Source organism: Alternaria infectoria, assembly GCF_024043175.1.
Source record: "Alternaria infectoria strain BMP 0036 chromosome Unknown scaffold_4, whole genome shotgun sequence".
In the NCBI taxonomy this organism is placed as follows: Eukaryota; Fungi; Ascomycota; class Dothideomycetes; order Pleosporales; family Pleosporaceae; genus Alternaria; species Alternaria infectoria.
In genome coordinates, this window is record NW_026250693.1 from 1,757,090 (window position 1) to 1,771,945 (window position 14,856).

The following is a 14,856-nucleotide window of genomic DNA, read 5'->3' on the forward strand; positions in this document are numbered from 1 at the left end:
AGCCTACATTAACATCAAAACGTTCAAAGTAGATAACTCAACGCCGACGTAGGCTCTAGACGTGGTCAGCATTTTTCTTGCATGAGGTGATTGGAGATTCCTACCTGAGGTATGCCGCCCAGGGATTGATGATGACGACAGGCGCACGTGGGTAGCTTCCCGGGTTCTTCAGCCGTAAGCGAAACAACAACCAACAGCGATGTAGCCTTCTACTCTACGTCAAATTTTACACGCGACCACAGTTCTGCATCATGCACTTGTCCCGATCGCATCTGCCTGATCGTTGTTCTCTTAGCTACAGAAGCGGCTTCCCCTCCGAGAAGAGCGAGATTATCGCAGATACCTAGGTAGCGCTCGACCCATACTCCACGAATGCTGGCAGGTCGCAACCCATTCTTTTCCGGAAATACATCATATGTTACCTTCTATAAATACCACAAAGACGAGGTCTTCCGGTTGCAACAATGAAGTCTGTCACTCTGAGTTCAATTTGCGAAAACTGCCGGAAATTTCAGATTGAGCGTCTGTTTGACGTTACCGACGCAAGGAATGCTAGAAAGACTAATATGGCCTTCGGCGAGTACCGTATCTTCCTGTTACCGGGAGGATGTGGCCTGTGCGACTTCTTCATCGAATACTTACCGGAACGATGCAAAGTACGCAGTACGGATGGCACATGGTCCATCTGTATGAACTCTGCGTCTTCTGTCGACGTGAGAGATCCTGCACGTGTTGTGGTCTCGTGCTACCCACCCAAGGAAGAAGATGGAAGCTTAGGGGGTCTATGGATGACAGTCTCTTCTGAAAAGATCGTCATTCGGAACGACTATGTTGAAGTCTCACCGTTTGTGTGTGTATCTATCGAAGATCTACAGACTCATGACCTCCAAGCACCAGCCCCACACCTCGACCTGGCACCGATATCTGATTGGTTGAAGGAAGAAAGATGCACGCAACAGACTCGGTGGTACAAGGGGGAAGATGGCGAGAGCTTAGCCCTCACCGTCATTGACTGCGCTGCGCGCACGCTTGTGCCCTTGCTCGAAGAAGAGCTTTACGCAACGTTGAGCTACGTCTGGGGAGGAGCTGTCGAGCCTCCATTAGAAAACGCTAACGGCAACCGATTGCCCCTACATCTACCAGATACGATTCAAGACAGTATCGACGTTTGCAACGCGCTGGGCCTCCGTTACCTATGGGTCGACAGGTATTGTATATCAAATGAAAGTAGCCAAATTCGAAGTCTACAGATCAGTAGGATGGACGAAGTATACCACAACTCGTTCCTTACAATTGTGGCATGTGCAGCTGGTGATCCAAACTCTGGTTTGCCAGGAATTTCTAGACGGCGGAATACGAACACTTGTATCGAAGTTGTTGGACTTGGCTATATAGAAGCGCTATCGCAGCCTTTCGAGATCCATGCTAGCATCTGGGCGACACGTGCGTGGACGTATCAAGAGGCACTCCTCTCGCAACGACAAATCTACTTCACGGATAAGGAGACATACTTCGGGTCAGCTGAAGGCATTCAAGGGGAGATGGGGGCAATTTCCAAAGCGAGTCTGGAGCGGTTTCTGCCTGAGGATATGCGTACCGGATATCCGGTTCAAGAAACTACACGGACTACGCGGGACAAGAATCTTAGGGGATACTCACTCGGAAGACTGCACATATGGGAGTGCATCTCCAACTACTCCACACGGACCCTTTCGTATCAGAGCGATATTCTCAACGCTTTATCGGGTATCTTGGCATACCATCGGCGGAAACATGGTATCTATCATCTGTGGGGCATTCCATTCTCTACTTCCGTCCCAGCGCCAGTGCCTTCCGCCTTTCTCAGTTTCGAGTTGGGCCTGCGCTGGATGATTAATGGTCCCCCTTCTCGCCGTGAAGGATTTCCCAGCTGGTCCTGGACTGGTTGCAACGCTCCTGTACAATGTCTTGTCACACCTCGAGAGACTCTCTATCACGTACCTATGACTAAAGAGGAGGCTATATGTATCGAGGTGGAACTTACGTCAGGTCGACTCGTGAGTTGGTCGGAATACCAAGCCGACTATGCAAACCTACAAGGCTACAATCGCGCTCGCTCATCAGACAATAATGCTGATGGACCAAGTCGATTCATCCACCTCGAAGCGCTCACATCTCAAATTGTTGCACACCAGCAGGGTAACGGGGAAATCCACTACTACTCCATTAACGCATCCATAATAGTGCCGGGAATAGAGAGGTACTTTGGTTCAGTGGAGATACCAAGCCGCACAAACTCTGATGCAGAGCTAAAGGAGATTCTCCCCGTCGGCTCATTTCTGGCATTGCATTTCCCCAAACTCGACAGCTCGAGCTTGAGACGAGGAGGCATCATTGGTGAGCATGGTGAGTTCCGGAGCGATGGATGTGCACTTCTCATCCGAAATCTTGGAGAACATTGGGAGCGAGTTTGCCTGTTGGGGAGTAAGGATGGCTTGAAAAGAGAGGAGGTTCATAAATTCCGCAGGAAGATCCGGTTGGGGTGAGCTCGTGAGTAGGGGTAGCTATAAGATGAGTCGCATTTTTCAAAAGAATATCAGGGCAGGAGCCTACATCATCTTGAAACCTGTATAGTCATCAAATTATAGTAGCATGTATACTGCAAGTCGTGGCACGAAATTTACAAAGACGAACTTTTATTGTTGGCTAAGATCAAGCAATCCGAAACCCCCGCGGTAGAAATAGAGAATAGAGAGCATAAAACTTTTGGATCACCCCTATGTAAGAAGAAAAGGAATGTCCAGCCCAGAGATACCCAGTGGGCGCCAAAAGAAGAGAGATGACTGGTATTGGATCAGATGTATTGCTTCTACCCATCATTAGTTGGAGGTCTTATTTACTCAAAGAACGCATACGTACAGCGTTCCATCCGGCCCAGAGATCCCGGTGGGCGTAGCGCTTGATAATTTCGCGAGCTTCCTTCAGAATGCCGTAGTCTCCTACGCAATTGAGTTTTGCGGCCCGACAGCGGGATGGTAAGAGACCGTCATAGTCGATTCCGGTATTGTTCAAGTAGGTCCAATATGCCAAGACACTGAGATGCATCGAAGACAGGTTGTCTGGAAGTGGATGAAGTTCTGCGGCGTCCAAGACTTTAGTCACCAAGCCGAATTGGGTCAGTGGACAAAGTTTTGATCCACACTTGCCGACATCCTTGGTGAAAGTGTTGTGCAAGGCGGTTCTGCACGTCTGCAGAAGCTCTTGAAGTACGGCGGTACGGATTTGACCAGCTTGAGCTATATTCACGATTAGCATCTATGAGATGGTAAGATTAGGGCATCGTGCAAGGAAAAGAACTGAACAGGCCTGCAGCCTACATCAAGATGAAAACATGCAAAGTAGATGGTTCAACGTCAACGTAGGCTCCAGGGTGTTCAATTTTTCTCCTGACTGATCTCGGCCTGAGTACTCACCTTGGATACGGGCGGGGAAGTCAGCTCGGACATGCACCAACTTATCATCGTGTACCACGCAGTAACGCTTGTCTTTATCGATGGAGATCTCCATGGCCAGCTTATTGATCAGGTATTCGTAGTCAGCCGTGAGCCCGAACGCGGCCGTAATCATCGTAAAGTCTTGAAGATCGATGTCGGAAGGCCAAGACACGCCACCGTCTTTGTGTTGTTGGATCCAGTTCTTCAACTCGGCTGCAGCATGAAGGAGACGCTCGAGGTCGTACTTGTCTGACAAGACCGCGATCTGTACCAGCTCCTGCTGCGACAGCGTTGCAGGTAGCTCTTGAAGTTGCCAGTGAGCAATTCGGAGGACAATATGGAAGGCGTAGGCTGAGTCCTCAGGGAAGGCGATCTCGGACATGTCGCTCTCAGCCCAATTGCCGCTCATCATGGCGTCCCAGGCTTTGCTAGCATGTCGAAAGACGCCTTTGTTGACTTGATAGGCTTTTTGACCACCAGCATGCTCCGGTGACCCTACTATGAGAGTAAGGTCGTACTGCCTGTCGATCGTGACGACTTCGAGGTTGGGATCAGTAATCTTTCTCTTGTTCTGAAGGTCAACTGGCTCATCATGGAACCTGAGAGACTCGTCATGGGAATGCCCACTACCGAAAATGGATTCGTCGTTCGTAGCTGCAAGGGTGGGTGGAACATCTGATGTATCTTGCAGGCTATCGCCAGGGCTGTCGGCACTTGATGGTGTGGCCATGATGTAAATGGCCTGGAGACTCGTGATAGTCTTTGCTGGATGCTTTTGCGATACTGTATACTCGGAAGTACAGGGTAGAGTTGATGGTAGAGTTCTGGAACAGATCACGTAGGCGGTAGGCATATATATTACCGGTCGGACGATCAGCTAGCAACAGCCGAAGGTGTCAAGCAGGTGAGAGAAGCTTGAACGATACCATCTTCCTCGACGTCGTCTGTTCGCCACCGGATTTGAGGTAATGACTTCACCTATCGTGGAAGCTCCCTTACCGTCCCCTTCGGTGATTGCAAGTTCATAGCCTTCAGTGATCAGAAGCTTGAGTCGTCACCGACGTAGCCCATGCCCTTCCTCCACCAGCTCCAGACACCCAACTTCTGCATACTAACCCCGAAATCTTTCACGCTCTCCACTTCTTCTAATTTTCCATACGCGACGTTTTCTTCCGCCTCTTTCCCTTCAACCTCCTTTCCAGCAGGCTTCTTAACCAGCTGGAAATCCTTGTAACGCAGCCTCTGAACGCTTGCTACCCATTCCTTTACACCTGTTTCAGAGCCTTGGCAATACATGATCCCTGGACAGCCACCATACCGTAGTAGAGCGTATATGTGACAATTGGATGCAGCAGCTTTCAACTTGGCCACTTTCTTGCGGGAAGTTATGTGATGGGTTCGTATCAGCGCGTTATAGATCGGATGCGACATGCCATCGATAGGGGTATACCCAGAGCAGAAAACGGACGTTGTGTTCGCAATCTCACAGTTTGCGAACGATACACGGGAATGAACGCGGCCGCACGTGACGTCACTAGCGCAAAATGATTTTCCAAGATCGCCGAACGCCAATGACGTGCGGGCGAGACGTGAGCGATATTCTCGAACGACTTCAACAACGACCGTATGGATCGCTGCCGTATACGGAACTCTACGTATGGAAAGTTATGAAGCCTACTTTGCTTCATAGAGTCGCCGCCCCATCACCGTCGGTTCTGAGCTTCCTGAGGGCCCAAGTCACCAATGCATTCGAGCGACCGCTGGCGCAATGCGCACAAGCAACCCAGCAACGACGCGGATATGGGACCAATCTTGGGATGAGATGGGCTTCTGGAGATGCGACATGCAGGATAAAGACACAAAGTTGCAAGAAGAAAGAGTGCAGTAGGACGTTCGCAACTTCGCAATGTCTGCCGGCCAGGAAGGTTTCGCAACCAGTCCTCGAGACATCGCTTGCTGTTCCACAGGCTACGGCTCTTTCAGTTCGATACGTAGACCCTCAGGGTCACCGCAGTTTCTCTACAACGCCTTCGAACAATGGGTGGAATATCTTCAACTCAGCAAAGATGCGAAAACTGGCCCAACTGCAAGCACCGCAGCCGCCACCGGATGAACCTTCGTCAGGTTCAACGGGGTTCGGAAGCAGTCTGGGACGTATAATGCGACCTACGAACGAGCTCAAGATGCGGTGTACCGAACTTGACGAACACGGCAACGTCACACTTGTTAGCGGAGAGTTCAAGAAGAGCGAGCTGATCGCCAAGGTACGCATTGAAACGGGCCTGCATAGAGTACATGACTGATAGTTGAGAATAGTACGGTCTGCTTCCTCGCGATCTCCGCAAAATCGATTCGTCGCTCCTCCCACATATTCTCGTCCGGCCGTCTGCGATCCTGATAAACCTCCTCAACCTTCGTGTCCTCCTCAAGCACAACCGTGTACTTGTCTTCGACGCCTACGGCACCACCGATTCAAAGTCGCAGTCTGTCTTCATGTACGATCTCGATCTCAAACTCCGCCAGAAAGAGTCCACCGTCAATGGCACCCTCGCCTACGAATTCCGAGCACTTGAAGCTGTCCTCATAAGCGTAACACTGAGTCTGGAAAAGGAGTTCGAAGGTGTCAGTGAGCCGGTGGTAAGAGTTCTCAGGGAGTTGGAAGAAGACATAGACAGGGACAAGCTGCGGTATCTGCTCATCTACAGTAAGAAGCTAGGTAGTTTCGAACAAAAGGCACGGCTAGTGAGGAACGCGCTCGAGGAACTGCTGGAAGCGGACGACGATCTCAGCGCCATGTACCTGACTGAGAAGGCCGAGGGCAAGACGCGCGAAGACGACGACCATACTGAAGTCGAGATGCTCCTAGAGTCTTACCACAAGGTTGCCGACGAAATCGTACAAGCAGCTGAGAACTTGGTGTCGAGCATCAGGAACACCGAGGAGATGTATGTCTTCTATTCTTCGTAATCATTTTCCGGCCACTAACCATCCACAGCGTCAAAGCCATTCTTGATGCCAACCGCAACTCCCTCATGCTTCTCGACCTCAAATTCTCGATCCTTACCCTCGCAATCACCGCCGGTACCTTCGTCGCCGCTCTATACGGTATGAACTTGAAGAACTTCATTGAAGAATCCGATCTTGGTTTCTTCGGTATAAGCGCCTGGTGTTCAGTCTTCGGCTTCTTTGTCGCTGTATACGGTCTATCAAGGCTTCGAAAGGTACAACGGGTCAGCATGTATGGCCACGGACCTGGTGCGCTCGTTAGCAGGGAGCCAACCAGACCGACTGTAGCTCCAGGCGGAGGGTGGGGCCTTGGGGCGTGGGGTGGTGGCAGTAGAAACGGGGTCAGCCGAGGAGACATGGGCAGCACGATGCCGACCGGAGCACCGGATCTGGGAGGTATTACGAAGAGAGGTGACACTCTAGCCAGCGTTATGGAAAGAGAAAGAGCATTGGCGAGAAAGTTGGCCAAGGTCGAGCAGAGGGCTGACGATGCTACGAGACGTTGAGGTTGGCTTCATGTGCTTGTGTGGAAGGTTCTTGCATTTCTTCGATCTGGTTTTGATCTCTGCTCTGATATCCCACCTCTTTCTTAGAAGCTTTTTGTATGAGTAACGCACGGGTTTGGCTGCATAGCGATGGCGTTTGGGACTGATGATAAGACGGGCACTCTTACTCATTTGCATCATCAATGTATAGTAGTGTATACGTCCATAACCCGCTCAGACCTATCCGATCTTCCAAGCAATTATAGTTGGTTGGGATCCATCCCTCGCACTTTTCTTTCGTGAAGCCTAGTCTTTGCCACTATGCGCCGATAGTCCTGTCCATGTCCTTATCTCCACCGTATCCTTGCTCTCTCCGCTGTTTCGCCGCATTCTCATCATCGTCCTTCAACGCCTCAGTACCACCGAATCCACCTGCTCATGATTAGCCTGCCATGCACAACTACAACATCTGTTTGCCGTTGACGTACCTTCCGCGTTCGCTTGGCCCGTTGAACTTCTCGTCTTGCCACCCATACCGCCTTCTTGGATACTTTGTCCGTATCGGATCTTGTCTGCGGGGGTAATGCCTTGGGTGTTGGGCGCGCCGGGGTCGGAGGTCTTCTTGTTGACTGAGGTGCCTGTTGAGGGATCTGCGGAAGCCATTGGTTAGCAGTTACACATTGAAAGGGAGAGAGAGGCAGTCATACCGCCTAGTTGACCGGCTTCCTTCGCGTGAGGCTCAACAAATGTGTGAACGCCTTCGTACTGGTTCTGGCGCTCGCCGCCGGGCTCGGTGTCCATGAGTTTGTCTGACATGTTTGCACGTACGGAGATCGTTATTGTGGGTATGGGAAGGTTTGTGTGCGGAGGACGTGTACAAGAATTTGGATTGTGTGAGATGGTAGTGGTATTGAAGCTCAGAAACTCGAGGTATGGGGAAAGCTCCATGCTATGACGTAACCACCAAACGCCGAACGCGAGACGCGCTCTGCAGCGCCAGAACACCCTGGTATGATGACACATTATCTACTTTTCCTCCACGCCTGGACCGTATGTTTGTGAATGTACGACTATGATGAATCGAAATCGATGCCCATGGCGTAGCTGCGACAGTTGTTAGTGTAGGCCTGACTTTCTGGAGTCCAGTACATACCTCTCGTACAATCTCATGTACTTTGCGACGAAAGCCTCCAAATGGAAGATCTGCTTGGCGCCCATCTTACACCTGTGCTCGTAGAACGCTGCCCACTTGATGACCTCAGGCTTCAGCGCATCTTCCGTCATTGGTATGAGTTTCCAGGTAAGCGTTTTTATGATGGTCGTGGAGTCGATGCAATGCGATAGCAGATCGTAGAGTGACGCGCGGACTTGCAGAAGGCGTTGAGGAGATCGCTCCTCGACGATTTGGCGGGCGATTTGCTGGATGAGTGCTTCCCAATCGGGCGGTGGGATGTGCGTCTGGTCTGTGATTTTCTCGCTGTTGATACGTTAGCATGAGACTGAGGTGTAGAAGGAGATGAAGCCATACTTTTGAGCGTGCACTGCTTCGAACATCAACAGCGCTTTCCTCAGGTTTCGCCCGCTATCCTTCGCTATCCTCTGGTTCAGACTCTCGACATCCTTCCATCCCTCCTTCTTGCCCACTTTGCTCAATACACTGCAGATCTCGGTCTCTGTAGGCGCTGAAACTCTCACGAGTAGCGTTCTGCTCCTGATGGGCGCGATGATGTTGCTCGTGGAGTTGGCGAGCAGGATCAATCGCAAGTTGGGACTGTACTTCTCCATAGTACGTCTCAGCGCCGCCTGCGCATCTCTCGTCAGATGGTCTGCCTCATTGATCACTACGACCTTGAAGCGCTGCTTTGCGCCCAAGTCGACCTGTTGTGTCTGTGCAACTTCCTTGAGCAGGTCTTGGACGACCACTCTGTCGTAGTTTCCGACATCTGAAGGTGTGATTTCGAGGTGGTATACGGAAGCGACGATGTTGAATTCGAGTTTGCGGTTCGTGGTAGTCTGGAAGACGCGCGCGTCGATCTTGATCTTTTCGACACCGGGGCCGTAAAGCTCTTTGAGTGTGGCGACTATGCGCGTCTTCTTTCCTGCGCCGGAAGGGCCATATACGAGCAGATGTGGGAAGTCGCCGCTTTGTGCCTACACAATGTTGCGTTAGTTGCCGCAATCGATGGAGCATGTCAATGTTTCCTTACAAGAGCTCGGAGACGATCTGAAAGCTCGGGATGGTAACTGAGCGCATCGAGGTTACGCGGTCTATGCTTGTCTACTAGGAGCGCCATTGTTTGTGTACGTTGTGGTATTGTTGGTGGATTTGCGGCTATCGGTGGATGGTGAGTTGGACGCGTCCGGGCGACGCGTAAAGTGGTGGGCTAGCTTGGCAGCCCACACGTCGACGCCTGATCGCGTTCTTCATCACGCTGCATCCTAAAGCAAAGATTTGAGCATCTCCAGCACAGCGACTGGGCTTATTCAAACGAACGAGTCATTTCGCATTCTACCAACTGAATCAAGCCCGTTCACTGGTTGAGCCTCAAATCCATCACCGAGACATCTGTTTCCCAGGAACCGAAGTGGACTATCTGGCCGGCAACGCCTTTGACAGGACACACTTCAACTGACGAGATTTCTGCCACCATCACCCTCTGTTCCTTAGTCCATGTCCTTATTCTCTCTGGTTCGACCAACAATGGTCGACGGGACCACCATCACACGCCCATTCGGTGACCGTCCAACCTCTTTGTCGACGTACTGGAGACATCCAGAGTGTACCGGGGCGCAGATGCTGACTGAAGCAGTCGCGGGTTCCCTATCCATGCGACCAGAATCGTTGTGCAAGCCCCCACAAGTGTCGCCGACCCACATCGTACCGATAGTGCAGCTGTTATCCAGAGTCACCTGCCTGAAATCTGTGGGTGAAGCAGGAACGTCAGAGCCTGATGTTGGTCATTGTGTCCTGGGGTTGCTTACCATGAAAGTCAAATTCGTTGGATATGCGTGTTCGCGATGAACGACCCTTGTTTTTGACTCTGGTTATCGAGGCGTTGAGGTGAAAGTATAGGATGTACAGAGCGAGTGCCGCGATTATGAGGAGAAGCCAGAACTCGGTTTGACTCATGATAAAAACTTTGATGTTGGTACAGATGGCTGACATGTCGTGCATGTGGAAGAAAGTGGAGTAGGTGTCGATGTTCAGAAATAGTACGATCCGGGTTAACCTAGTCTGGAAGGGAAGGTGAAAGAGCCAGGCCGATCACGTAACGGGGCAAACGAGCATCGCACGCAAACGCGGGTATGACTAGCAAGTGGGTGCAGGATCATATGCTAAAATTCGCCTGCATCAACTCAACGACCTCAAACTGCTGGACCTCCTCTAGTCATGGGCAGCGAACTCCTGCGTTAAGTGAGACGTCTCAGAAGCCAGATACTTACCTTGTAGAACCAGACGATGGTACTGGCAAAGCCACGTTCAGTTGATATGGGTGGTGAAACAGTCGGAGCACAAGTACCTGTCGCTATCACAGAGTTCTATCACGCCGCGGAATCACCTGGATCATGCAGTGCTATCATCATGTTCTTCCTCCTTCATAATGAATCAGAAACACGTTCCAGTCACTTCATCGCAACTGCACACTTTCAACTGCCAGGTCTCAGGTGCGACTCAGAAGGACATCTACCAAACGGCAGCAAACATCCCGTCAGCTTCACTTCCAACTTCCAAAACGATATGGCGGTCTTCCATGGACCATCCACCACGCCTTCAAGCGAGCTGAACTCCTCAGAATCTGGTAATCTGAAGCGGAGAGTATCGAACGAATCAAGCAACTGGGATGGTGAGTCCTCTGGCACAGAGCAATCGTTTCGTACAGCATACGCCGATATGCCTCCAAAGCCTAGGCAGACACGCTTGATCGAGCGATTTGAGAACTTGAAGCAGCTGACGGAGAGTAACCTCGCTGTGTTACAGGCTGGGTACACGGGCGCACCACCACAGCCTACATCGCCTTTCGACGGCGAATTGCACCTCAGACCGTCTCCACGCGCAACAGCATTTCTCGTAAAACGCAAGCCGCTCCCAGATACAGCGCAAAAGGCACTCATAGAAATGAACGACGAGGCAGATGTAGAGTCACATGCAAAGAGCGCAGACGAAGCTTCCAATCAAAACCACACACTTGGACATCCAAGTCATGGCCGCAGACCATCGTTCCACCGCACGAATACTGTGTTCACGGATTTCTTGCCTTATGACCAGGTGCGAACTTGGCAACAGGTTGATAATGAGGAATATCAGGACCGACGTAGGCATTCTCTCTCAGCTATTGCGCTGGAGGGGATGAAAAAGCTCAATCTAGACCGCGATGCACTATCGGCTCATAGCAAGAAGACTGCGAATCAATTGAAGAAAGTGATTAAACAGCACATACTTGACAAGGAGAAGTCAACTTGGTAGATTTTGGACGTACAACAAGTTGTTGCGCGACGCATGTTAGAGTGGGAGTCGTAAAAGTTGTGCTTGGTAGTAAAAATGTTCCTACGACTGCGTCTGCAAACTTGACATTCTATACAAACCTCATCCGCAAAAAAGGTGTTTCGTTCTCAGATCTCGTCCCCTGCGTGCCAGCGAGATCGCATGAGTAAAAAGAACGTCGCCCGACCAGGGACTCGAACCCTGAGCCTTGAGATTAAAAGTCTCACGCGCTAACCAATTGTGCCAGCCGGGCTATGATTTGTTGATGAGCAAATTCCGGGCAAGATAATAATAGTACTTGATGAATTTTCGACGCATCTACAAAGTCGAAGTTCGCCATGTGAAGTTTAACACAGAGAATGTCAACGGGTTCCATGGGGTCACGCTGCGAGCGATTTACCTAATGGTTGGTAGCAGTGGTGGGGTGGGATCCACGCATTATGCGTCATCGATTTCCTCCATCAAAGGAACCATACATGCAGCATAAACAAAGAATGTAGTCATTTGCATGCCCCACAGCTAAAGCGTCGAGCGAAATCCAGAGAACAAGTTTATATTTTGTTAGATGTAATTACACATCTCCCAGATCCATTTACAGAAGAAGGCACTTTTGTGCTATATATCCAACACGTTTAAGTCGTCACATCATAGATGCCCCAGGCAACAACACTTACTGTGGCGCGTTGACCTTTCCAGCAACAAGCGCAATGAGCGCAGCACCAACACCGGATCCATCCTTCGCGATACCGATCCTGACTCTCTTCTCGCCCTTTGCACCGATTTCGGGCACCGCACGCAGCGCCTCACGGATGTACTTCTCAAAGTTGGGGTAAAATTCAACGAGCGAGCCATCGACACCGACATCGATCTCGTCGCCTTCAGTGGCTTCGACATCCCCACGTGCAGGCTCAATGCCTGACTTTTGCTCTGTGGTAGCTGATCCCGAGGACTTGTCCAGACGACCTGTATTGATGACAATACCGGCGATGGCGACGGCAGCAAGACGCGCCGCGCGGCGACCGATCGCTCCAGCAATTTCACGGACTGCTTTTGCGTCCTCTTCGCTGACGGCGGAGATTTTATAGGGGTCGTTAAGTGCCTGTCGGAGCATCTGGTGGCCAGGCTTGTCATCGCCAGCGCACACGCTGAGGAAGCTAGTGTCGAGACCCCACTGCTTCCATATCGGGCTATCGTCGTGAATTTGAGTGGTGCTGTGGACATCGTTTGAAGACGAGTTGTCGTCAGTGAAAAGCGGAACATTGGGGTCCTTGATGAGCTTGAGCAGGGCAAGACGTAGAAGCTCTCCCAAGAACATGCCCGACACGCGCTTTTCGAACATTTGGATTCCAGGGTTCACAGAGTCCTTGTCAAGCTGAACGTCGTAGGGGCTGTTGGGCAGAGTGCGGAGAGAGTTGTCAAACGAGCCCCACTCAGTGTTGACAATCATCTCCCCGGTTGAATTGTCGTATGCGCCATCGCTGGTGTCCTTTGACATCTTCTTGACCTTGTCCAGCTTCTCAACGTAGGCTCCGTTGGTACCAGTTCCAAAGATGGCACCCAGTAATGTGCCAGTCTTGCCGGGCGAAGTGTATGAGCGCGCCATGAGAGTTCCGACAGTGTCGTTCACCAACGCAGCCACCTTGACAGGGAGGTGGAGCTCGTCGATCTCCTGCTGCAGCAGAGCGCATACATCCTTGCCAACCGCATCTTGAATGTCGAAGCCCTTTGTCCAGCGCATCAACATACCCTTGTTGATTCCGATCTGTTGTACAGGGAATGAGAAGGTGAAACCCAGGTTGAATATCTCCTCATCTTCTGGCTCGCCTGCCTTTCCCTCTCTGCGCCTGAGTGTTCCAGCGTAGTGTTCTTCGTGGTGCAGTTTGAGGAAGGCTTCGATCTGTTTCGCGAGGAAGGAGAAAAGCTCTTTCGATGTCTTCGCGACCATCAGCTCGTGTGGGATGGCTACCTTGCTCTGGGTGAGGGAGAAGGTGGTGTTGCCGTGGAGCTCGATAGAGCAGACGCGGAAGTTGGTACCGCCGAGATCGACGGCCATGTAGAGGCCCTGTACAGCATTAGATGACGGTGAAGACCGGCGCATATAGGACCCATACCTTTTCCGTGCCATTGGGGACGGCAGTGACGTATGTCGGGATCTGGCTCATCTCAGTGCCTTCCTTCTCTAGACCCTCGTCTGCGCGTCGTCAGTGACCAATTGCCCACTCCATATTCTCGTGCGTACCCATCTCCCGAATAAACTCCTTGACGGCCTTGTTGACGGCATTGTCGTCGAAGTCGAACTCCGCGGCGACGCGCTTCGCCTGGTCTTTGAGTGTCATGCTGCGCTTGTGTGGGGTGTTGAAGGTACCGACGAACTCGACCTGCTGCTCAGGCTTCGGGCAAATACTCGGTTCCTGGAGGACGATTGGATTCCGGAGGGTGAAGGAGGGAACTTGTTTGTTGATAACAGTGCGTAATACGGCGTTGGAGAAGTGGGGTGCGAAGAAACCGGTACCCAGCGCTAGCAGCAGAACAAGGACGGTGACTACCGTGTGGGTCGCGAAGGGACTTCTTGTAGGTCTTGGGCGATCGGGTCGCGCGCTCTGTGTCGGGCTCTGAAGCGGGCGCGTGGCTTTATTGGGGCGTGACAGCGAGCTGATGCTCATTCTGCCCCGCGTTGTCCAGCTATGACGGAGAACGAGGGGTAGGCAAGCTTGGGCGTGCAATTACCATGCATGAACACCATCACTTGCATGCCAACGCCTTGGGATACGAGTCAAATTCACTCCCGGGGCGTGCAATTGGTTTAAAGGCGGGACGAGAGCATTGCTTCTCTGTCGGAAGCTCTTTGCACGGCACACTGCGCTAGTGAAAGTAACGAGCGACCTAGCCGTCGGCATCGTGAAGTGAGGAGCTTGAGCACGTGCACAATTTCCCGTGATCTACGTAGGCGGCTGATTCCGGAACAACGGCACTACGCAAAACCACAGAGCCCAGAACTTGGCAACAGCTTGATATCCTCTGTTAATCTCCTGCCTCCCCTGACAAGAAATCAGCTCGGGCAGACATCTCGCTAGTCACGAACAGAACATGGGGGAAAATAGTCAGGAGAAAGGAACGTCTTGCTTGCTTTTGTGCTCGTCGGCCTACATATGCTCAACTACGAAAATGCTTCTCCATCCAGCCTTCAAAATGGTACGCGCTACGGTTTGTGTAGCTATGGTAGATATACACAGCACTTGGGAATAGGATAAGCCCATGGGGGCAAACAAAGGAAAAAATGAATGACAAGGTACAAGCAAGCAAAATCCATATGCATGTATCAAACTCCGTAGTATAGCAAACAAGTGGTAAAGGGAAATAACCCAACCTCCACTGAGCATAAAACCCATGCAAACAAGGAAAACATGAT

At 51.4% G+C, this 14,856-nt stretch overlaps 6 protein-coding genes and 1 non-coding gene across 7 annotated transcripts; 2 read left to right on the forward strand and 5 right to left on the reverse strand.

Moving 5' to 3' along the window:
• Window positions 1-2,871: 2,871 nt before the first annotated feature.
• Window positions 2,872-4,769, reverse strand: J4E92_003584 (uncharacterized protein; the record flags this gene model as incomplete). Its single annotated transcript, XM_051494981.1, has 3 exons — window positions 2,872-3,275; window positions 3,453-4,256; window positions 4,532-4,769. 3 exons carry the CDS (start codon window positions 4,767-4,769, stop codon window positions 2,872-2,874), a joined length of 1,446 nt encoding a protein of 481 aa, XP_051355274.1.
• A 770-nt stretch (window positions 4,770-5,539) lies between these two features.
• On the forward strand, window positions 5,540-6,985 carry MRS2 (magnesium ion transporter; the record flags this gene model as incomplete). The annotated part of the gene is made up of 3 exons (XM_051494982.1): window positions 5,540-5,737; window positions 5,790-6,418; window positions 6,469-6,985. The coding sequence occupies 3 exons, from the start codon at window positions 5,540-5,542 to the stop codon at window positions 6,983-6,985; spliced, it is 1,344 nt and encodes a 447-aa protein (XP_051355275.1).
• A 298-nt stretch (window positions 6,986-7,283) lies between these two features.
• Window positions 7,284-7,780, reverse strand: J4E92_003586 (uncharacterized protein; the record flags this gene model as incomplete). The annotated part of the gene is made up of 3 exons (XM_051494983.1): window positions 7,284-7,396; window positions 7,453-7,614; window positions 7,672-7,780. 3 exons carry the CDS (start codon window positions 7,778-7,780, stop codon window positions 7,284-7,286), a joined length of 384 nt encoding a protein of 127 aa, XP_051355276.1.
• A 254-nt stretch (window positions 7,781-8,034) lies between these two features.
• On the reverse strand, window positions 8,035-9,258 carry J4E92_003587 (uncharacterized protein; the record flags this gene model as incomplete). The annotated part of the gene is made up of 4 exons (XM_051494984.1): window positions 8,035-8,068; window positions 8,118-8,441; window positions 8,493-9,115; window positions 9,172-9,258. 4 exons carry the CDS (start codon window positions 9,256-9,258, stop codon window positions 8,035-8,037), a joined length of 1,068 nt encoding a protein of 355 aa, XP_051355277.1.
• Window positions 9,259-10,531: 1,273 nt separating this feature from the next.
• On the forward strand, window positions 10,532-11,429 carry J4E92_003588 (uncharacterized protein; the record flags this gene model as incomplete). The annotated part of the gene is made up of 2 exons (XM_051494985.1): window positions 10,532-10,536; window positions 10,589-11,429. 2 exons carry the CDS (start codon window positions 10,532-10,534, stop codon window positions 11,427-11,429), a joined length of 846 nt encoding a protein of 281 aa, XP_051355278.1.
• A 197-nt stretch (window positions 11,430-11,626) lies between these two features.
• On the reverse strand, window positions 11,627-11,700 carry J4E92_003589. Its single transcript has one exon. It is a non-coding gene; the product is annotated as a tRNA-Lys (tRNA).
• Window positions 11,701-12,117: 417 nt separating this feature from the next.
• Window positions 12,118-14,110, reverse strand: J4E92_003590 (uncharacterized protein; the record flags this gene model as incomplete). Its single annotated transcript, XM_051494986.1, has 3 exons — window positions 12,118-13,509; window positions 13,559-13,638; window positions 13,687-14,110. 3 exons carry the CDS (start codon window positions 14,108-14,110, stop codon window positions 12,118-12,120), a joined length of 1,896 nt encoding a protein of 631 aa, XP_051355279.1.
• Between the last annotated feature and the right edge of the window lie 746 nt (window positions 14,111-14,856).